Source organism: Molothrus aeneus, chromosome 6 (genome assembly GCF_037042795.1).
Source record: "Molothrus aeneus isolate 106 chromosome 6, BPBGC_Maene_1.0, whole genome shotgun sequence".
NCBI lineage: Eukaryota > Metazoa > Chordata > Aves > Passeriformes > Icteridae > Molothrus > Molothrus aeneus.
Window position 1 is genome coordinate 21,785,863 of NC_089651.1, and position 23,014 is coordinate 21,808,876.

Here is a 23,014-nt window from a genome sequence, read left to right on the forward strand (position 1 = left end):
GGGAAAGTTTTCACAGCCTGCTGCCATGTGGCTTTAGCACTTCCAATCTGTCACTGTGCTGCAGAGCAGCTCTCACGTGTTTTCAGAAGCAGTGGCAACAGCTGTCTCATCAGCAGCAGCCTCAGGAGCAGTGGAAGGTACAGGATGTCAAGCTGCTTAGTGTGCGAGCTGGGTCAGCATCCATGGCTGAATTCATCAAGCAAGAGGCAAGTGGTAGGGAATTTCATAGAGTCATAGAAGGGGTTGGGTGACCTTGAAGATCATCCAGTTCCAACACCCCTGCCATGGGCAGGGACACCTTTAAGCAAACCAGGTTGCTCAGAGCCCCAACCAACCTGGCCTTGAACACTTCCAGGGATGGGGGATCAACATCCCTGAGCAAGCTGTTCCAGTACCTGACCACCCTCACAGTTAAGGATTTTTTCCTAATATCTAATCTAAACTTACACTTTTTCAATTTGAACTCTGTTCATCCTTGTTTTGTCATTACACACTCTTGTAAACTCTTTCCCCATCTTTCCTGTAAATTCCCTTCAAGTACTCTAACGCTGAAATTATCTCACCCCAAAGCCTTTTCTTTTCCATGCTGAACAATCACAGCTCTCTCAGTCTTCCCTCACAAGAGACAAAACTCTGACCAACATGGTAACTCTCCTCTGGACTCACTCCAATAGGTCAATGTCGTTCCTGTGTTGAGGACCCCAGAATTCCAGGTAAGGTCTCACCAGAGCAGAGCAGAGGAGCAAAATCCCCTCCCTTTCCCTGTTGACTACACTGCTTTGGATGCAGCCCAGCACACGTTTCACTTTCTGGGCTGCAAGTGCACATGGGTGAGTCACGTCCACCTTCCTATCCCCCAGCACCCCCAAGGCCTTCTCAGCAGGGCTGTTCTCGATCTGTTCATCCCCCAGCCTGTATTGATACTGTGGATTGCCCCAGCCTAGGTGCAGCACCTTGCACTTGATCTTATTAAACCTCATGATATTCCCCTGAGCCTACATCTCAGGTTTGTCCAGCTTCCTTTGGATGGCATCCTGCCCTTCATGTGTGTCAACTGCACCACTTGGCTTGATGTTATCTGCTGAGGGTTCTCTTGATCCCACCTTCTATGTTATTAATGATGATAATAAGTAACACTCATCCTAATACAGACCCTTGAGGAACACAACTCATCACTGATGCCCATTGGGACTCTGAGCTATTGAGCACTACCTTCTGGAGGCAATCATCCAAGCAACTCCTAATCCATCTAACAGTCCACCCATCAAATCCATCACTCTCCAGTTTGAAGAGATCCTTCTCTGTTGTGGGGGATCGTGAACTGGCAGCGTGAAAATGCAAAAGCTTGGAGGCAAAATACAGAGATGAAACCTGTTCATCTCTGAGCGAGCCCAGAGAAGCAACAGACTCACACTGAAATGTTCCAGGAGATAGGAATCGTGGCATAGCAAGTCAATGATGGCCATCATAGCGGAGAGGCACAATGCATCCAAACTTCAGCCTGTATAAAAGTAACATCCCAATCGTTTTATGTCTTTTTAATGAAGGATGGAGTACCCATTATCTGTCCTATTAATTTGTCCTAGCCAGCATTGTACACATTTCTGAACTTTTCAACAAAAGTAGCATAAACTCAGTATAAACCAGTTATCTTCCCTCTTTCACAGATGCTCTTTGAGATAAACAATTTGTGGATGCTATGTCTGCTTTTAAGTCTTCTTGCCAAATATCATATTTCACAGTCCCATTTTTGTATTCTTCAAGATGTTTTGTCTCTAATAGTGCTGTATGAATGTTCCACACAAACAAGACAATCAGAGTCTCTGAAGAGGGCTGGGTTTTCAATCTCTAGCCAGCCTTGCCCATGTGGAAAGACATGCAGCATTTCAGTCTGCAAACGAGAGCACTGATTGAGCACGGTTAATGCGCACAGCACACGCTTTGTGGGGGTTGTGGGCGCTTCTGGGTTGTAGAAGAGAGGAGCATTACTAACACATTCACAAAGGATTCAAAAGGATGTTTTACATTTCTTACATTGCTTACACTGTGGCAGGGTAAGCAGTAAGAGGGGTACAAGCAGACTGTGTACAAAAGCAGCAACCTGAAAAAAAAAATACAGGGAGAAAGAAAAAACCGGCTCTATTTCTCTAATCCCTTTTCTCGGCTGAATTTGGAGATGTGACTTGGAACAGACTAGGCGTTTTTCCAGAGGGCCCTGCGGGGTGCAGGGAAATCGCGCCACAAGGGCCGGCACCGTCCTGCGGCCGGGAGCGGCTCCTCCGCGGGGGCCGAGCGCCGCCTGCTGGCTCCGCCTGGGAGCGCGTCCGTGCAGCAGGCGCAGGGATTGCCGCTCCGATGGGACAAATTTCTCGCCTTGCCAGGGAGAAATTTTGCAGGAAAACCCGAGCACACTAGAAGGAATTCGTGGAAAATCTGCGCTTGTCTGAAGACAGCAGCTAGGTGCTTATAGCTATGCAGGATACCTTTCTTGTGTGCCAATAAAAGGCTTTACATCTCGAACATAGTTACGCACTCGTATTGCCTTGTGATATCTGGACACCCTTTTCTGAAAAGATCTCCACAGATTTTTAAGATGGATGGAGGGTAATTGCTGTACCCTTTCACATGTAAAACCTCTGTTACTGGCTTAAGCCCAGTTCTAAAATGTGAATTTAGAAGAATTCAGGAGCAATTGCTCATCCAGCATAAGTGAACAAATGGACTCTATTTCAGTCACTTTATTATTCACAGAAACCTTCCAGGTTTGGTTCATGGGATTAAACCACTGTTCCAGTGTGAAGTTTTTTATTAATCATGTCTTCTTCTGTCATAAGAGAAGTCTTTTCTTGCCCCATCTATGGTTTTGTCTGAGGCTGGTCCTCTACCAAAAACCGGAGAACTTGTGGGATAGGAAAAATAATTTTTTTCCTCTGAGGAAAACAGAAAACTTCATTAATTTTACAAATAAATTATTTTTCCTCTGGAGAACTTGCAGTGATTCCAGAGTACTTGATTTATGGGCAGTGCACAGGAATGGGAGTCAAATGTATAATGACACCACTTCATTATCAAATTTACCACAGGGTCATTGCCACAAGCTTGGGTTTGCAGAGATTGAGAAGAAAAAAAGAGAGAAAAATCCTGACTGATGGCCAGATTAACCCTGCTTTGTGAAACTATGAGACTTGCACTGCAGAGTCTGAAAAAGCTGTGTGTCATTCTCAAATGTGCATTTCAATCTTCCGAGTTCCTAAAAATGTATTTTCAAAAATATCACGACTTTAGTAAAGAGATCCATTACTAACTTTGAAAAATAATTTCAAACAATTTCTTCAAAATGTGTAACACCATCAGCTCTTCATTTATTTTCTTTTCATATAAAAGCCAAAGACTAACGGTGATTAATTTTAAAGAGATTCATTATAAAAAATGTTATGCATATTTCATAAATAGGAAAAAACTAAAAAGACTAGAGAATTAAAATTGTTATCAGGAGAGAAAAAATGAAATTAATGATGTAAAGAAACAAGGAAGTAATTGAAGAAATAAAATTCCAGGATCAAAGGATGGAAATCGAACAAACCTCAGAGAAAATAATTTTTTAATGTGGCTCTGAATACCCTTTTTTCATTTGTGTGCTCTCTGATAGAAAGACAATGAGAACAGCTGAATGTATCACTGCTACAGAAGGTAGAAAAGTATAATTCCAAGGCCTATAATAGATGTTATAAAAATGTGATTAAAATAGTTAGTTGTAACAAAATACATAATGCTTACCATCCCACCCTACCAGTTAATCTCCCTGCCATGCAGCCAAAGTCCATTGGAATTCATCTCCCATCACTCTCCAGTGTCTGAAGCACCCCTTCTGCTCTCCTACAGAATGCAGAGCCAGTCTTTCCCAGAAGGGACACAGCCCCTCTCACAATCATTTTCATTCATGCTTACTTCTTTTTTTCTCCACAACTGTCATATATACAACAATGCATAAATGCTACATATTTATTCATGCTTGCTATGGAATATAATTACAGTTTGACAGAGTGTTCTTGATGAAAAAAAAAAAAACCAAGAAAATGAGATAACAAGGCAGCTCCATCTATACAAACACTTCAGCAGGGGAGAGTAAAAGGCAGTTTAATGAGATGTTCATCTTTCCTCCTTTGTGGCCAAGTTGTAAAAGTTGGCCATGGAAGTGCTGATAAAGATGATTATAGTGAATTTTAAAATCTGCATTCAGATGCAATGCTGCCTGGAAACTGCTGGAGGACAAGAGATTGACAAGCTTAATATGAGCTCTGCTAGGCTGCCCAAGGAAGCTCTCCCTTCCTAGAAAATGAGACGTTCTCCTAAGCATGCAGCTCTTTTGTCATATCAAAAATATTTCTTCTCTCATGTTACATTTTGTTCCCACTACTAAGATTACCCAGCATATTCTTTTTAGATTACTTTGGGTAAATGTGATGGCCACAAGCACACTGAGGGGCAGGATGTGGTTAGAGCTCTCTGGGATCTGACAGCAGCCAGAAGCTTCCACACTCTCAGACCCCATCAGAGTGTGCAGGAATGACACAAATCCCCTGGTGGAGGAACACCCAGGTAAAGGCACTGAGTCTCAATTCAAGGAAGGGGAGAAAGGTGACTGATGCCTCCAACAGCATCCTTCATGCTGCTGGGAAGGATATTCAAGAAAGGTCCAGTGCTTTGTGTAGCTCAGCTTCAGATTCACATAAGGGGAATCCTCTTTCATTTGAAGTGCCTGTGAAAGAGGCCAAAGCATATTGATATACAAGAAGACACTACTGCAGCCTTAAAACCTTTGCCACAATTTCTATTTGGCAATTGGAGCCTAATGAACACATGCTGTCTTCATTGGCATTGAGTAGCAGATACTTCAGTTTCTGGAATTAGGGAGCATCTTCCTCTGCAGGAAAAGATGCAAGTCACCAAATCACAGGAAAGCAGTCTCCGCCTCGTACTAGGAGTTCAGCGTGCAACAGGCACTTCCCGAGCATCTCCAATGTACTTGTATAGGACAGACAAAGAGGGACACAGAAACGAGGCGCTGGGGAAAAGCATCAGTCAAGGGAAGGAGAAGGAATGTGAAAAAAGATCCGGGGGGAGGTAGGGGGAAACAAAAAAACTGCAAGAGGTGAAGGCCATGGCGCATCTGTGAGCACAAGAGCGCACCTCGTAGCGCGGCCCCTGCCCGAGCCTGCGGCTGGGCGGATAACGCAGGGCTCGGTGAGCAGCCGCTAGGGCCGAGCGCGGCGGGAGCGCGGCCCGTCGGGCGCTGCCCGGCCACAGTCCCGGTCCCGGTCCCGCCCCGCTCCGCCTTTGGCTCCCGCGGCTCCCGGCCCTGCAGTGCCACCTCCCACCGCCAGGGGGCGGCGCGCAGGCGGCGGCGCGCGGCCGCTCCGGGACTGGCGCCTCGCTGGTGCTGACGACGCGGCCCGAGCGGGAGCGGCGGCCGGAGCGGCGGCGGCGGCGTCGTCAGTGGCGGGTTCGGTGTTTCGGTGGCTCTGCCCCTTCCCCGCCGCGCCATGCCCACCGTGGAGGAGCTCTACCGCAACTACGGCATCCTGGCGGACGCCACGGAGACGGCGGGCCAGGTGCGGTGTGGCTGCGGCCTGCAAGGCCTTGCTAGGCCTCGGGCTTGCGTAGCGCCAAGGGGGGGAGTTCCGGGCCGAGGGGGGGCTGTCGGGCCAGGGTGCCGTCAGAGGGGCTCCTCGCCTCGCCGCACAGCCGGCGAGCCCCCGGGGCTGTGCTCGGCTGGGTTTCCTCAGGCCGGCGGCGGCGCAGGGCGGGTAAAAGTGAACAGCGCGCCCGCGGATCTGCAAGGACCGCAGTGGCTCCCGTCGCTTTTGCAGCATCCGCGTCCTGTCGGCAGCTCTCCTTTAAATGCGGCGTCTCGGATATTAACCGTTTCTTAGCTAGAGTCAAAGCTGTTTTTTCCAAGGGGCCGGGGAGTTTCGCCTGGCGAATTCGGGCCTTGAAGTCTTTGACACCGCACTTGCAGGTCTGGAGGGCGTCTGGCAGGCTGTCTTGCTAAAAGGCTTGCTGAGGAAAGGTGAAGTCTGTTGTGGTTTGACAGCTGCACGTAGCCCTTTGGTTTTTTCTTCCTTGAGGCAAGAACGTAAGGTCGACCCTCAAGACTGAAAAATATTTTTTCTGTAAAATTTTGGTAAGATCTGCCATTTGTTTACACCATTACTGAATTATTCAAGAAAAGAGGATGACTTAGAATATTACTAGTAGAAAATACTATGGTTAGTTACAACTAGTTTTGGAATTGTATTAGTCCCTTATTTTCCAAAATGGCCCCCTGAAAAAGCAGAAGATACTTTTTTTTCCTTTTGGTCGTAATGTCAATAAGTAGGAAAGTAGTTTTGCCATATCTGTATCTAACCGTGGATTTTAAACTAAACGAGAACACTGCTACACAGTGTCACTTAAAAAGTTCTTTAAGAGAACAAATATTTTGGTGGTTGGTTGGAGGCAGGGGGGTGTTGAAGTTTTGTTTTAATTCAGGTCCGTTCACTTTGCTTGTGTGGTTATGCCCTAGTGAAACAAAGCATCCTTGCAGACAGTCCAACAAAAACATCACCTCAGAGCCGACACCAAAGTGCAAATAAAATGTAGGGAACTGCAGGGAGAGGTGCAGACTAAAACATGCTGTTACCTTGCCACTTTAGAAATGCACAGCTCATCTCACTTTGATTTTTGTGAGTAGCTTTTGTGAGGAAGGAATGGGTAGAGCAGTCTTAGGTAGAGCAAACTCCAGCATGGTTAAGAAATGCAGGCTGTGACAGGGTAGGTGTGTAAGAACCTCTGAGGGTAAGTATAGAATGGGGATTCCTAAAACTCTCCCAGCTTTGCCCCTCTCCAGCTTTCGGGTTCCCAGAGCCAGAGGAAGTGTCTCTGTAACAAGCATAGCTGGTGAGGTTATTCTTCAGTGAACTTTTCTGATGCTCTGTTGAACTGAGTGTGCTTCTGGCATATAAAGGTTCTGTGCTAAAACATTTCATTGTTTTGTTAACTTTTGTGGTGGAGTTACCTCTTTGGATTTGTCATTTCATAATCTTGCCTGGTGGCTCCAGTTTCTGCATTCTGAGAAGCTGTGAGTTCCTTGTTCATCAATTCTATCCCACTTAATGCTTTATTATCTCTTAACAACATCATGAAAGTGATCTCTTACTGCAAAACGTCATGGTCACTCTGTTTCAAACAAGGAAACATTGAGCATGGGCATGGGCACTCCCAGAATTACGGCATCAAGAGAAGTACTGAGCTTGTCCAAGAGTGTTTCAGTTGAGAAAGGTGCTCAGGTGTGAGGTGTCCACAAGTGGAATGAAGGTGAGAAGTTGAAAAAAACTATTAGGAAGCTGGCTGAAAATAAAGAGGAAGAGAAACATTTCTTCATAAGGCATTGTGGACCTTGGCACAGGGCACTGCAGGGCATGAATTGACTCAAGAACTAACCTAGAGAAGTTAATGGATGATTGGTCAATTAACAGTAATTTAAAACAAAGGTCTGGACGCTCTCTCCATCTTAGGACATTCCTTTATTACGGATGGGAAGGGAATGCACAAAACAGAAGGATCAAACTGCTTCTGTAGTTGCCTGTGGTTTTTCTAGAGCATTCCGTGCTGCCAGGTACAGATAAAAAAACTCCTGCCTGAACTGCATTTTGCCTACATGGTAGGAGTAATTAGCATAAAGGAACACAAATGCAGGGAACGCAGGCTGCTCTGTTCCAGTGCTGTGTGAATGCTTTTTCATATGTATTAAGTTTTATGTTACTTGTTCTTAACATGCAGCCTGTGAACCCATGTCTGTACTGATGTGTGTTTTCGTTGCTGGTTCGTGCTGGCTCATTCCTGCCTTTGCTGCTCAGTGCACTGCACTGGCCCAGAGGGAACTGGGTGGTGATGTGGTTCAACTGAAAGGCAACTGATTCTTTCACTGCTTATTTTTCATCCAGATCTGTATCCCAGTCCAGATTCTGGCAACACAGCTATCAACAAGCTGTAGGGAGTGCTTCAGGAGCATGGGCACTAAATTTTAAAATGCAGTTTGCTTTAGAGGTCATTAAGGCAGTGAGTGTACTGCTTTGTAAATTAGTATCTGTATTTGCTATAGGACAACTTTCATGTGGAGTAGTGGTGATGACATATGTGGCTCTGGGAAATTTAATGGAAATAAAGTGTCCTGTGCTGTCAGGGTTGCTGTTCAAAGTAGAATAAGCTGTTTTAAGCATTCTTTTTCACAGCCATGAGGAAAATTAATCTTAGAAGGTCCTGATTTCCGCTAGTTTCCTAATAATGCTGACTTCTATTTTACAAAAACACAGCTAACCACAAAGACTTCAATTAATTTAAAGTTTTGGTCCTGCAGGCACAGAATCAGAAGCACCTGTGTGATTCTAGTTGGAGCAGCTAGAGAAAATCCTAGCTGCTCCAACTAGAGTGTTTATTCCTGTATTTGGAATGTATATTTCTAGAAAATTCTAGCTGCTCCAACTGCAGTGTTTATTCCTGTATTTGGAATATATATTTCTGTATTTAAAATTGGAGTTTTCTGGGCTTTTTCTAAAATCTAGATTCCCTTAACAGTTCTTCCAAGCACTGTATTTCATCCCAGATTAGCTACCTGAATACATAGCAGAGATTCCAGGTGGAGTTAGCTACCTGAATAGATGGCAAAGATACTTTAGCACCATATATGTTAGTAAGAATTCATGATCCACTGCAGTGGCACAGTTACTGTAATCTCTACTTCAACGACATGAAGTAGAGAATCCATGAGCATACAAAAGGCAGAAACTCCTTGAAAAACTGCCCAAGTTCAGTGGCAGGGTTCATAGAATTTCTTGCACTAATCTAATCACAGTGTGCAGAAGGTGTTACCCCTAGGGCTGGCAGCTGGAGTGGTACATGCTTGAACAGACAGGAGCCAGAATAACAATAAAAGCCATGCAACAGAGGCAAATATTACCAAATTGGCATGGTTATATCATCTAAGAAAAAAATATATTCCTTTGTAAGAAGCTTGTATAATATGGTTCACTTAAATAGTTTCAGAGAATGGGAGAAAAAAAGTCCTTCCTTGTCTTGAGAATAAGCCAGGATTTTTCCATTTATGTATTCTGGTTTTGGTTTTTTAGCATAAGGATGCCTACCAGGTGATCTTGGATGGTGTGAAAGGAGGTGCCAAGGAGAAGAGACTTGCAGCCCAGTTCATTCCGAAGTTCTTCAAGCATTTTCCTGAGCTAGCTGACTCAGCTATCAACGCCCAGTTGGACCTCTGCGAGGATGAAGATGTTTCTGTAAGAATAAGAACCTTGTAGCAAGTTGATACTTTGAATTTGTATTTTGCTGGGTTTTTTTCTCTTTTTGTTTAATGGGCTGTGTCTTTTGGGAGGGCAGGCTTGGTCTTTGGAAAACATAAATTTAATTGTATTCTTGCATTTAATTCATTGTATGATGGTTTGGGAAGATGCATCAGTTTTCATTTATCTGTTTTAGCTCCCACCACTAATCAAAGGAATAGCTCTGTAGAAAGAAACTTACAGTTTATTTGAATAGCATTTACATGGCTTCCTATCAAAATGCACTTTGTGGTAATTGATTCTGATAAATACTGCTGGGAGACAGAATCTTGTTTGCACCTGAGAACCACGGGGATGTGATTCTGACTGTTGTGCTTCTTGAGATGCTTCATGCTGCTTCTGTGGTGCTGGTAGAAGCTGTACCTTTGAAGCATTTCTGTTCATCAAGTCTTAAGGGATTTGGACAGATCATTCAAGGACTTTTTTCCGTGCTGGGAACAAACCCTAGAGTTTATCCCTGCCATATACACAACTGTAGAACTGTCCTTCCTGTCAGCAAATAAAACTCCTTAATAACACACATTCTAGCCTTTATTTTGTTGATCATAGGAATGATTTTTTGAACAGAAGTACTGTTTGACTTTGATTTTTCTCCAGTGCTGCCTAGCTCTAAAAAAAATACATTATTTTATTCATAATTATGTCTAAATAGGGGGATTTGGGGTGTTATGTAATTCCTGAAAGTTTAAATTTTTTTTAATTTCCATGTTATTGACAATCTCAACAGATCCGTCGACAAGCAATCAAGGAATTGCCTCAGTTTGCCACTGGAGATAACCTTCCTCGGGTAGCAGACATACTGACCCAGCTTCTGCAGTCAGGTAGGAGACACATCCTGGCTGATCTCATGGCACACCTAAATATGTATACAATTTTGCTTCTGTAGAACATTTTTCATTGATTTATAATTAATCCCAGTGTTGTTCATGTCCTTCTTGTGTTTTCTCCTTCTAATCAAAACCAAAAATCTTTTAGATAAAACAAATTTTTTTTTCATTCAAGTTCTCTGAAAGCATCTGTAGAAAAAGGCATGGTGGGGGAAACCTTCCAGTTATAGACTGCAGAAAATTGCTTTCTGAAAAAGAGTCACTGAATTTCTGATCCAGTTTCTAGAACCTGAAAGGGCCTGAGGGCATTTTGTCCCATACAGTTGCATTTTTTAAAATTTTTTAAAAAATACCAGTTATGTTGTTTACAGGTAAATGCTGAGGACAGAACTCTTCTTGTACAGCATTAGCCTTTTTGGTTTTCTGCCCTTAACCTTTCCATTTCAAGTGTATGTATATGAATTTTTTTTCTCTCTCCAGATGATTCTGCAGAATTCAATTTGGTGAACAATGCCTTGCTCAGTATATTCAAGATGGATGCTAAAGGTAAAGGACAGGTTTTTCTATACATGGCTTATATTAATACTTTGCAGTCTGTAGTAGGATGAGAACAGGACTCAATTTTGTATCTTGTTAGTACAGTGTGAAAGCGAGACGCACACTAATTGTTTGGTTTTGCAAGCAGTACTGAACTTAATAACTGTGGATCTGAATTATGTAGATTGATAAAAGAGTGTGAATTTTTATGTCAAGATATATGAAAATAATATTTTTTTAAAGTTAGTATAGCATTTATTTTTAAATGTTCCGTGGAATATTAAAAGAGGAAACTTCATTCTTCTGTATAAATGGTCCAGGTCATAACTTCTAAAATAAGTTGTGTTATCCAATTTATTCTCCATTCAGGGACTTTGGGAGGTTTATTCAGTCAGATTCTTCAGGGAGAGGATATTGTGAGAGAGAGAGCTATTAAGTTCCTTTCTACAAAACTGAAAACCTTACCAGAGGAAGTGATGACAAAGGAGGTGGAGGAGTTCATATTGACTGAATCAAAGAAGGTGAGTGTTTGATTTCGGTTCAAATTCAAGTATTGTTCAACCATCCCTTGTCATTGGTGTTGCTTTGGAGGTCTGTTTGAGCATTGTACAAATCTTGTACTTATCTATTCTGATACACTCAAGTTTGCAGCATTTTTTGTGGTAATGTTAAAATCATGGCTCTTCTAATTTTGTAAGAGTGACTTTGATTAGAATTGGACCCAATCATTCACATTGGAAAGGATCTTCGAGAGATTGTTCAGCTCAGTGAATCATGCTCAGCTCTGGTGCTTTTTCCAGTTGGGTTTTGAAAACCTCCTACGAAGGAGAGTTCCTATACTCTCTGGGCAGCCAGCTTCAATGTTCAGTTGTCCTCAAGAGATGCTTTTTTCCCTCTCTCCAGTTGAAACCTCCCGTTTTAGTTTTGTGTCATTGTTTCATTCTGACATGTCCACCTCATCAAAGAACGTGGCTGCTATGGGCAGTGTCTTGCTCTGAAGTATTGGAAGGTTAGTTTGCTCCACCCACATACAGCTCTCTTCCTTTAGGCTGGAAAAACCTGATTGCTTTAGGTTCTCCTCATAGCTCATGTGCTCTAGACACAGATCACCTTGTTGATTTACCTTCCAATGACATCCAGCTTATCAAGCACTTCCTCATACAGGAGAGCCCAACACTAGGTGCAGTATTCCAGATTTGGTCAAATGAGGGCTCAGCCAAGGACCTATCAATCTCCTGTCCCTTTGTTTCCCTTAGTCTGAGCTCTTGTCCTTAGCCCAGAGCACTGCTTGTCAGCCAGGGTATGGTGCTGTCACTTGTATTTAGCCTGCTGTCCCCCAGAACCCTCAGTCTTTTCAGCAGAGCAGTTCCCTCTCCAGTCAGTCCCCTACATGTGCTGATGCAGGGAAGTTGCTTCATCCCAGGTGCAGGACTTCGCATTTGTCTTTGTAGAATCTTAGGAGATTTCCATGTATTCCCTAAGATGAGAAAGATGCAAAAAGTTTTAAAACAACCAGTAATGAGTAAATACTTGTTTAACATTTATTCTGCCTGAAGCATTTGATTTTTGTTAGATAGGAGTTCGTTCTCAAATGTTTGTTTTAGAGTTAAAAAAAGTTTCCTATGCACAACTTGATGACAGTTGCTTTGATCTGTAGGTGCACTCAATTATACTGAATGTGTTCCTTCAAACTTGTGTTTTTAAATTACTAAATGTTAAATTTAAATGCTAAATATTTGCATACTTTACCTTTTCAAATCCAGTAGGTTTGACTTGGAGGCTTGCAAATTGTCACCACAAAATTCACCACAAAAATACATTTTCTGGTTTTCTCTTAAGGTTCTGGAAGATGTGACAGGCGAGGAATTTGTTCTGTTCATGAAAATATTGTCTGGATTAAAAAGCTTACAGACAGTCAGTGGGAGACAGCAACTGGTGGAGCTGGTGGCTGAGCAGGCTGACCTGGAACAAACGTTCAATCCATCAGATACAGACTGCGTGGACAGACTTCTGCAGTGCACTCGGCAGGCAGTGCCACTGTTCTCAGTATGTATTTGTTTGCTTTGCATGAGGAAGTTAATGGCTGGAGCTTGGCTTTAGTGTTCCCAATGATTATGTTTGAAAGACCACAAATCAGTACTTCTCCACCTTTAACCTCTAATGTATCCAAATGTTGGAAAACATCCTTAAAGCCTCCAAATGCATAGCTACCTTGTGTTTTTCTCTTCTCTTTTCAAATTTAAGCTGTTACAGTTAATTTTTACAAGATTCCCACATTATTTTGTATTAATCTGATTATTTCAAGTCTAGTGCCAGGCAATTGCAGAGCTTAAGGGCCTATTCTTGGTTTGCAAGCAATCTTTTCAGCTGCTGTTGTGGTCATCCTCTGAATTTAGGCTACCTGCAAGGAGGTCTGTGTTTTAGGAATAAGAGGGCAGTTTCATAAAGCTTTAAGGTACAGCTGTGAGGCAGGCATTTATAAGGGTGGAGGGGTGATGGGAGAAAAACATTTAGCCCCTTCAGACTCAAGACGAACATGAATTAAGTGTGATCATTTGTTTGTGGGTTTCTTTTTATTTTTCAGAAAAATGTTCATTCCACAAAATTTGTTACTTACTTCTGTGAGCATGTTCTGCCAAACCTCAGCTCTTTGACTACTCTAGTGGAGGGTCTTGATATCCAGTTAGAGGTAAGCCAAAGCTAAAATGTCTTTCAAATAGTGAAGAATAACCATCCTAGATAAAGACAGCTATTTTAAAAATCACAAGCTCTTTCCTCAAGGATTTTTCATTTCTTGGCTTGTAGGAAAAGTAGCTGCACTAGAAAAAACATTTACTCTTTTGAGGTATGACTGAGCATTGCCTTTTAAAGTGTGTGTCATCTGTCCCAAGCTTTTGAAGCAAGGTAGAATAAGTAGATCAGTGTAATCATTTTTATATTACTCTCAATTTTTTTTAAGCACATAGCATTTACTGAAATGATGGTTGCATAGTTTGGGCTAATTTAGCCTCCTAAGGGAGTGGCTTAATGTCTGTAATTTTGTTTACATTAATCAGTGCTACGGCTTCAGTTAGATCTCTGTGGCTCTCACCTGAAGGTGAGCTGTGCTGCAGATGTGGAGATGAAGTTTTGTTTACTTGTTGACTAATGCTTGTTGGGATTGGACATGCAAATCTGTGTTTCTGTTTACAGACAGGAAAAACAAATTAGGCATGTTCTTCCTTGAATTGCTTCCTGATGTTTTGGGAGGGGTTTAGTTGTAATAGCTGGCCTCTACTGTGACAACCATCATGGTGATGTGATAATAATTGATTTTAGGTTGAAAGTTAAGCTTGTGTAACTTTCAGTTAACACACAAAAACCTGGCTATCCTTATGTGTAGGTTTTGAAGCTTCTTGCTGAAATGAGTTCATTTTGTGGTGATATGGAAAAGCTTGAATCAAATTTGAAGAAGCTGTTTGATAAATTGCTGGTAAGACTACTTCAGTTTTTATTCATGTAAAACGCTAAGAAATTAAGTTTTCATCAAAACAAGTTATTTTTATGTATTCATCTCTTTATCCTTTTTCTGAAGTGGCTATTTCAGAGATAGTCCTGTGCACTGATAGAAGGTTGAACATAATTTTGCCATTTAAAGCCTTTGTAGATAGAGAGCTGTTACCTGAATAATGTTTTTAATCCAGTAAGTTCATGTGTGTTTCTTCTTTTTAAATTTCATAGTCATGAGAGACTGGTGTTGATGTCATTAAACACTGTATCTGCACTGACAATTCTAAGCAAATTCAGCACTATTTCAGAAGCATTGGTGCAGTACATTATTGCTTCCTGTGATAGTTGTGCCACCATAGTATTTCCTCTGAGTCAAATCACAGAAGTGTAGGTAAACCACCTGCACCAGGACTTTGTTCAGTACTTCATCCATTAGTATAGAGATGGTGGATACTTCTTAAATTGTCAGCATAAACCATCCAATTCAAACACTGTGAAAGAGCAGTCATTCAGCATAAATGTGTCTCATGCATTTGTTTTCCTTTCTGTTCTTCAGGAGTATATGCCACTCCCACCAGAGGAAGCAGAAAATGGGGAAAATGCTGGCAATGAAGAGCCCAAGTTGCAGTTCAGTTATGTGGAGTGTTTATTGTATAGCTTCCATCAGCTAGGTCGCAAACTTCCAGACTTCCTCACAGCCAAGCTGAATGCAGAGAAATTGAAAGACTTCAAAATCAGGTAATGATTTAGAGGCAAGTATTAATGTTCTGTTACAAGTTGTTTGTTAAAAAATGTTAGTGGAGTTCCCCGGGGCTCAGTATTGGGGCCCATCCTATTCAACATCTTTATCAATTACTTGACTGAGGAGATTGGCTGCATCCTCACTAAGTTTGTGGGCAACACCAAGTTGAGTGGGAGTGTTGATCAGCTGAATGGTAGGGAGGCTCTGCAGAGGGCTTTGGACAGGCTGAATCGATGGGCTAAGGACAACTGCATAAGATGTAATAAGCTGGAGTGCTGGGTCCTGCAGCTGGGTCACAACAACCCCAGTAGCACTGCAGCCTTGGGCTGGAGTGGCTTGAGAGCTGATCTGCAGAAAGGGCCTTGGAGGTGCTGGTTGACAGCTAGCTGGGTATGAGCCAGCAGTGAGTCCAGGTGGCTAAGAAGACCAATGACATCCAGACCTGTATCAAGAGACCAGCAGGACCAGGACAGTGGTTGTCCCCCTGTACTCAACACTGGTGATTCCTCACCTCAAATGCAATATCCAGTTTCAGGACTGTTGCTTGAAAAAGGACATTGAGGTGCTGGAGTGCGTCCAGAGAAGGACAGTGGAGCTGGGGAAGGGTCTGGAGCACAAGTCTCATGAGGAGGGGCTGAGGGAGTAGGGGCTGTTTAGTCTGGAGAAAAGGAAGCTCAGAGGGGACCTCATTGCCCTCTACAGCTGCCTGTCTAGAGGTTGTAGTGAGGTAGGAGATCGGTCTCTTCTGCCATGTCTCAACTGAAAGGATGAGGAAATGGCCTTATGTTGCACCAGGAAAAGGGTCAGATTATATACTAGAGAAAAAAATTTTACTGGAGGAGTGGTTGGGCACTGGAATAAGTTCCCCTGGGAGGTAGTGGAATCACTGTCTAAGGAAATGTTCAAGAGGCATCTGGATGTGGCACTTGCGGTATGGTTTAGGTGTGACAGTTGGATTAGCTGATCCTGTAGGTCTCTTCTAACCTTTGTAATTCTCTGACTCTATGAAGGTGTGAATTATTGTCTGGATGCTAAAGAAGCACAAATCAGATTGATGGAAGACTTACTTTGAGCATTTTTCCTAAAGGGGAAGAAACAAGATTACAGCTTCTCTTTGCTTATGCTTTTATTTCTACAGCACTGTGTAAATTTTACTAAGGGATTGCTTTTAAATGTTTTAGGCTACAGTATTTTGCTCGAGGATTGCAGGTGTATATCCGACAGCTTCGTCTGGCACTTCAAGGAAAAACAGGAGAAGCTTTGAAAACAGAGGAGGTAAGAATTGTTCAGGAATTCGGATTTTTCTAGTTGAGCTTACTGAAAGAACCATTGGCACACATTAATAGGCTGTAGTCAGTTTTAAGTATGCAAATAGATTAAGGAAATAATAGTGCTAACATTATTGCAAGTACATGTTACCTTATGCTACATTTTGCAAGTGAAGATGATCTAGTTTTGACTTTTAGCTGCTTGCTGCAGCCGCATGTATTTGGTTGAATTGTGCTCTGTGCTTTGTTTTGAAGGGGAGATTTTCATATGTTGAACAAAAAAAAACCACAGTGGGAACCTCACTGGAACATTAAAAGCAACTAGTTAGTGTGAAACTACAAGAATCTTAAAAGCAGCTGTGATAAAAACTTGGAAGTGTACAAGTGTACACACTTTTCACTATCACTGTTACTGTAGCAATTCACTAGGAAGAACAATGAGTTTCATGTTATGGCTTTGTGTAATGAGGTTGGCATAAAGGTACTAGATGCTCATTGGTGTCTGGTTTTTTTACAGAACAAGATTAAAGTGGTTGCCTTGAAAATAACCAATAACATTAATGTTTTAATCAAGGTAAGTCTCACATTATGAAGGACTAAATTCCCACTGCAGAGTAACCTATGCAGAAGAAAGGAATAGATTTGAACCAAGTTGTTTCGTGGTATTGTGTTAATTGGTGGCAGCCAGCTCAGAGTTGGTGCTGCTTTACTTTTTCTGAAGAGATGTGGATCTTGCTGATCGTGCTAGCAGCTTAGCTTTTGCTGCTTATTTTCTTGGGATAGGGTGTGGACACACTTTCTTACAGTACTAGTTGTCCCCAGGAAAAGACCACCCTAGCTTCTTCAGGGGTCTCTGGATTTTCTTGTCATTACCCTTTCCTGCAGTGTCAGTGAGGAGTATGGAATAGTCCAAAGATGTGCAAGGAGATCTAAAGGAGGGAGGAGGCAGAGCAAGCTTCTATATAGAACCTGTTTCTCCAAAACACCTAGAAGAGATGGGCTGCAAGAAATAGACTTTCATCTGGAGCCCACAAAACCATTCTGATTTCTTCTAACCCCCTTTTCCTCTCTTTCTCACTCTCACTTCCCACAGTGAACCAAAAACTTGGCCTACCATATTGAGAAGCTTATCTTGTACCATCATAGGGATATTAGATGTCTTCCAACAGGAGCCACTGTGGTTCATTGTAAGGTGCTTGTGGTGCACAGGGAAGGAGAGAAGTCCCAGGCTTTCTCTGCAGATGCCCCATTCCTTGGAACATTCAAGGCTGGATTAGATAGGTGTCTGAGCAACCTGATCTAGTGGAAGATGTCCCAGCTCATTGCAGGGTCATTGAAGTAGATGGCATTTAAACATCCTTCCAACCCAACCTAGTGTATGATTCTGTATTTGGTCAGTGTAGGACACTATTCTGCTAAGATAAATCCTACTTGAATTTCCTAGTAAAGGCAGCCAGATAAGGCAGTGTTCTACTGCCTTCTCTCTCTGCCATGGGACTAAAGGGTTTAAAATTATTGGAAAGTAGTGGTTATTCTGGAGTCTAGTAAGTAAGTAGCTGAAATTTTGAAGTGCAATCGACATAAATTTAACTGTAGAATAAACTGTCCTATTCTGCATCCATAGGATCTCTTCCACATTCCTCCTTCTTACAAAAGTACAGTTACGTTGTCCTGGAAACCAGTACAGAAGGCAGATGCAAGGTAAGAGTTCCTCATACAATAAAAGAAAAACAGTGGGGTTTATTTTGTAAACAGTAAAAATTAACCTTCCAAGCTGTGTCTGTACAATATAGACAGCATGTGAGCTAAAAGTTTCACATCAGAAATAACACCCATCCTGTGGCTATGGAGAGATGCTCTTAGTCTTGCTTTAGGGATACTAAAGACAATCAACTGGAGGCTCTTCTGAGATACTGTTATTCAGGGCATCATCATTGGCTGCTGCTGGCTTCCAGTGGTTGATCTTTGTGGCTGAGCTACTGTTACTGTACTTGTCACCATAGGGGTGTAATGATATATTTTTGTTTTCTTCTGTCAGTCAAAAAAGAGCAAGTGAAGATACAACTTCAAGTTCACCCCCAAAGAAAGCTTCAGCAGGACCAAAAAGGGATGCCAGGCAAATATACAATCCTCCCAGTGGAAAATACAGCAGTAACCTGGGTAGTTTTTCTTACGGTAAGTTAGGCAGCTTGGAAAAACTTTGTCTAGTGACAGTTGTGTCTTGGGGTGGGGTGAATAAATATCACTTTCATGGAAGATCAAATTGTACTGCCATGAATTTTTGTTTGTGCTGGTCTCTTCCTTGTTGTCGATGTATTGCAGTGTTTGAATGTTACCAGCCTATGACTTAAGTCATTTGCAAGTTAGTTTTAGTAGTGTTTTAATACCTAGAGTTAGTAATTGAACTGTTGTGTTCTCTGTTATGACACACAGTGCACCAGTTTCCCATTGAACAGGCCAGCTGCAGCAAATGGCAGAGCTGGGTCACCTCCTGTCATACGACTGGACCTGTGCTGCATTCCTATTACAGCCACTGCTGATGTTGCAGACCTGATCCAGAAGTTCTGGGAGTTGCTAGGTTCACTCTGCATGCACACAGTTATATCCTCGTGCTCCCAGTCATACTGAATCTGCCTTTCTGCAAGTCATATTTTTGGGTGAAGCACAAGAGCAGTTGCAGACTGAATGAGTAGGACGAGCAATGGCAGCAGCCCGTTCCTGTCTTTCCTGTAGGCCCATTGGTCCTACCTCTGGCAAGGAAAGAGTCTGCTATGACAAATTGTCACCCACACCCATGAGTTGAAAAACTATTCTAAAGCTTTGGCAGATATATAAAGCAAAGAGAAGAGATAACACCATCTCAAAATTTCTTATTCTAGACATCAGATGACACACCCGTGTCTTTTAAGATAAGCTTGTAATCCTGCAGGTCTAAAGATTGGGAAGCATTCAAATGTTTTATTACTTGCTACTGTTTCTTGTTAGTGAGATGCTTTAGCCTAGTCAGTCAGCTCCTAATTTCTATAGCCTTTAAAACCAGCATGAAGTTCTCTCTGTAGATTAATAGAAACTGTATTTTAAGACTATACATGAAGAGAAATCATGAAAGAGGAATGAGGGTTTGGTACGCCTTCAAACAAATCCAGAGAAACTATATAAACTTACTAAGTTTTGTGCTATTGGGTAATTTTTTGCTGTGATCAGATATGTTCTTAACAAATAGAAAGGAAAAACTTTCTACAGTATCAAATAGTTAGTGTGGTATCCATCTCTAGCTAGGGTTTGTGACTGAATGATGATACCAGCCCCAGAAAAAAAGAATAATATGCTGCTGGTAACTTAAGGATAGGAAAGGACAGAGAGAAAGACAAAGTTCTGGTTTTCCATAGTTTTATAAAATCACTAGTAGCAAATCAGACCAACACCTCAAGGTTAATATTGTGTTATTGAACAGAAGGAAGAGCTAGGCAGCCAGCTTTCTATCTGTGGTGATAGATTGGCCCAAATATAGTCCTAAATTACAGGGACAGTTATGTATCACAGTATTAGTATGCAGAAAGGCTCCACTTAATTTGGATGGGCTCATTCTCCTGACCTCCTTTTAAAAGTCAGTGGGGTCCATTTTCCATCAGAAAATAACCCGTCAATCTCATGGCCCATAAGGAGGCATAGCCTCAGAGACTGAAGTTACCCTTCAGAACCTCCAGATCCTGCTATTCAGTTTGGATCTGTATACAGCATAAAACCTTCCTGAAAAGTTTTGACTCTTTATTTCAGAGCAAAGAGGTGGTTTCCGGGGTGGACGAGGAAGAGGCTGGGGAGGACGTGGCAATCGCAGCCGAGGAAGAATCTACTGAGAAGACTGCTAAATCTTGCATGCCCCTGAAGGGCTAAAGTGAAAGTGCTACTCAGCAAGTTTGCTTGGAGCATTGTTTTCTTCAAGGACTGCCTTCCATTGAGACTGACTTAAATGTTCTTTATACCTTTGTATGTATGATCTACTTTTCTAACGGACTACAACTTGTCCATAGTGAAACTACAACTGTATTTTTGGATGCTTACAGTCGGCAGTTTTGGGTTCTTACTTTTGAAGTGTCTTCAAGATTCAAAATTGGAAAAGAGCATAGATGTTTCATCAAAAGCTGCATCTTGACAGTTTGTATATTAACCTAAAAGTCAGCTACTGCATAACTGAAATATATAATTGAGTTTATGTATTAAGTAATGGACAGGAAAGGCATGACAACAGAGATATGTGTTAGATAAGCTTAGCAGCTGAAGTAATCCTTTCCTCATCTGTAACCATATTTTGCAATATGTGGAGAAGAGTACCATTGTTAAATTTGCTTTGATTTACTTTCTTTAATTGAATTGAATTAAATACATGCTGGTTTTTTAAAGTTTGCAACATGGCTGGAAATCTGTTCTGCTTGTAGCATGAAGCATTCTTACTTAGAGATGTGGAGAATGTGGCATTTTTTGGTTTGCACATCTTACTCTTCTCCGTGCATTGTAATACAAAAGTGATGTTTTGAAAATTAATTTTTAATGTTTAATATGAATATGTGCATATAGTTATGCCGTGAAATCTCAGTAAATGAATAGCATAAAAAACCAAAACAATAAATGACAAATTATTTCAGGAATGGGTAAAGACTGATGCAGTGATTAAGCTTCATAGACTGGAGCTGGACCATAGGTGTTTCTGGCTCTTTTCTGTTTTATGCAGATTTCTGGATTAGCTGGCACTTGAGGGTGGGCTGGTTGGTTGGTTTTTCTTGTTTTGTGATTTTTGTGTGTGTGTGTTTTGGTTCTTTTTTTTTAACCAATAGTTGCATTCAAAAATATATAAATAAAACTGTATTTTGGGTAACATTGAAAAATTCCAGCTACATAGTTCAATTCAAGTAGAAAAGTTAACAATTCCATGCTATTTTTTCCATGACAACTTGAGATTTTTATTTACTGATGTGCACCCAGAAAATACAATGCAAGAGCACAATGTTGTTTTGGTTTTTTTTATTCTCACCACTCAAAATTTTAACTTCTCAGGTCATTCAACATTGTAAAGGAATTAGTTTATAGTAAAAAGAAGTCAAAACAGGAAAAGAATTTTAATTAAGTGTTCCAGAGCATGTTGATGTAAAATACTTTAGGCTTTAGAAGAGTGAATAATACGTCTTACCCTCCTTTTTTTGCCCAGTGATATCCACAAAAGGTGATGTCTCCCCACCCTAGTTGCATTTGTATTTGCTTGTGAATCTCATTCAGGTGTTTTCATTAACACTCTTTAATATTTATCACTACAATCAGCAGGCCAGAATGCCAAAATTATGTCAAAGTTAGAAACATTGTTGAGGATGCTAAATTCAAAGTCTCTTTTTGCTTAACTCTGGAACAGTAGGTAGGAAACTTTGGACATTCCAGGACATGTGAGCTGACTGTATTTCTTGTTACATGCCAGCTGTTAAACTCTGATTTGTCATTAAAACCATGAAACTTGGCTAAAAGCTTCAAAGAAATTTGTGAGGTCAAAATGTCACTCTGAAAATAGGCACTAGATATGTAATAAGCTTCTTCTGGGAGGGAAAAGAAAAAGAAAAGACATTTTGCACTTGCGGCTATAATTGGTATTTTGAGGGGATTTAATAATGTAATCCCAAGGCCTAAACACAGTTTGTATTTAGACTAGTAACTAGGTACTAGCAGCTGCTTTTCTCACTGAATTTTGGGTGAGTTTTCTTTGTGTGACTCCTGTATTTCAGAGGTGATGTGCAAAGCTCTTGTGGCCTCAGAAGTAGTTAGATCATTTTTCCCCAGTTTCCTATCTAATTTTAAAATAGTGAATTCTTGTGGAAACACCTGTTTACCATCTTGTTGAATTGTAAATGTTCCCTTACAGCTTTGGAATAAATTCATTTTGTAATTTTGTTTGGCTCATTGTTTCACAGTTACTTTGCAGTATTGTGTCACCTTAGTAAAAGAAGTTCTGTGGTACCTTTTTGTTGTAGTTCAGTTACTCCTTAAGTTGCTGTAGATCCAGAAAGCTGTTTACCACTAAGGAATCATAATTAGACTGCATTAAATGTTTCAAGTTTTAAGTAATTCAACTTTCAAATGTAGAATTTTGAGGGGGAATTTAAATATTCGGCAAAAGCTGCACATTTACATCTTATTTGGAAATTCGGTGAAAAGGAGTCAGTCATTGTCTTAACTCAAGCTCCTCGATGTTGACAGTGTGATACAGTTTTTTAGTAACTTATGAGAGGAAAGCTAATGTCTACAAACAATTTGATGGATGAAGGTGTGGGTGTTAACATCTTTGAAATGCGTCCCAATGTCTCTGCTAACTTTGGGCAGCAGGTTTGTTGCGGAGCCCAGGCAGCTTGGCTCCTGAAATAGACAAGGGTGTGCACAAACCTGAGTTTCTGAACTCGGTGTAAAATGGTGGGTTCAAGGGAGGAATACGTGGAAGGTGGTTCAGGAAGGCTGTACCTTCCTGGTACCTCAGCCAGTGGGGAAAGGAAGAGGGCAACATGCAGCCAGTTTGGGATAAACCCCTAGAGAGAAAACCCCACGGCTGTGTGCCTCAATGGACTCTCCTTTTCCTGGAATAAAGTTGCAGGACTCCTGTTTCCTTTTTGGACATAAACCTCGGGTGTTTGTGGATTTTCCTGACATTTTTAATAAGCAAGAGCCACTTGGAAGGGCAGCCTAGGGTTTTTTGTGAAATCTAATACGCCTGATTTGAAAATTCTG

General features: G+C 41.5%; 1 protein-coding gene across 2 annotated transcripts; it reads left to right on the forward strand.

Annotated features, from left to right (window-relative positions):
* Positions 1–5,434: 5,434 nt before the first annotated feature.
* Positions 5,435–22,185, forward strand: API5 (apoptosis inhibitor 5). 2 transcript variants are annotated; one of them, XM_066551949.1, is made up of 15 exons: positions 5,435–5,612; positions 9,168–9,329; positions 10,120–10,213; positions 10,700–10,765; positions 11,126–11,277; positions 12,596–12,802; positions 13,341–13,445; positions 14,139–14,228; positions 14,802–14,983; positions 16,169–16,262; positions 16,773–16,829; positions 17,880–17,956; positions 18,294–18,434; positions 18,608–18,617; positions 18,697–18,899. In XM_066551949.1, exons 1-15 carry the CDS (start codon positions 5,544–5,546, stop codon positions 18,793–18,795), a joined length of 1,605 nt encoding a protein of 534 aa, XP_066408046.1. In that variant the 5' UTR covers positions 5,435–5,543; the 3' UTR covers positions 18,796–18,899. The 2 variants fall into 2 exon arrangements, with proteins under 2 accessions (XP_066408046.1, XP_066408045.1); XM_066551948.1 differs by lacking the exons at positions 18,608–18,617; positions 18,697–18,899 and adding an exon at positions 20,033–22,185 and having other exon boundaries at positions 5,437–5,612; positions 18,294–18,430.
* Positions 22,186–23,014: the final 829 nt, after the last annotated feature.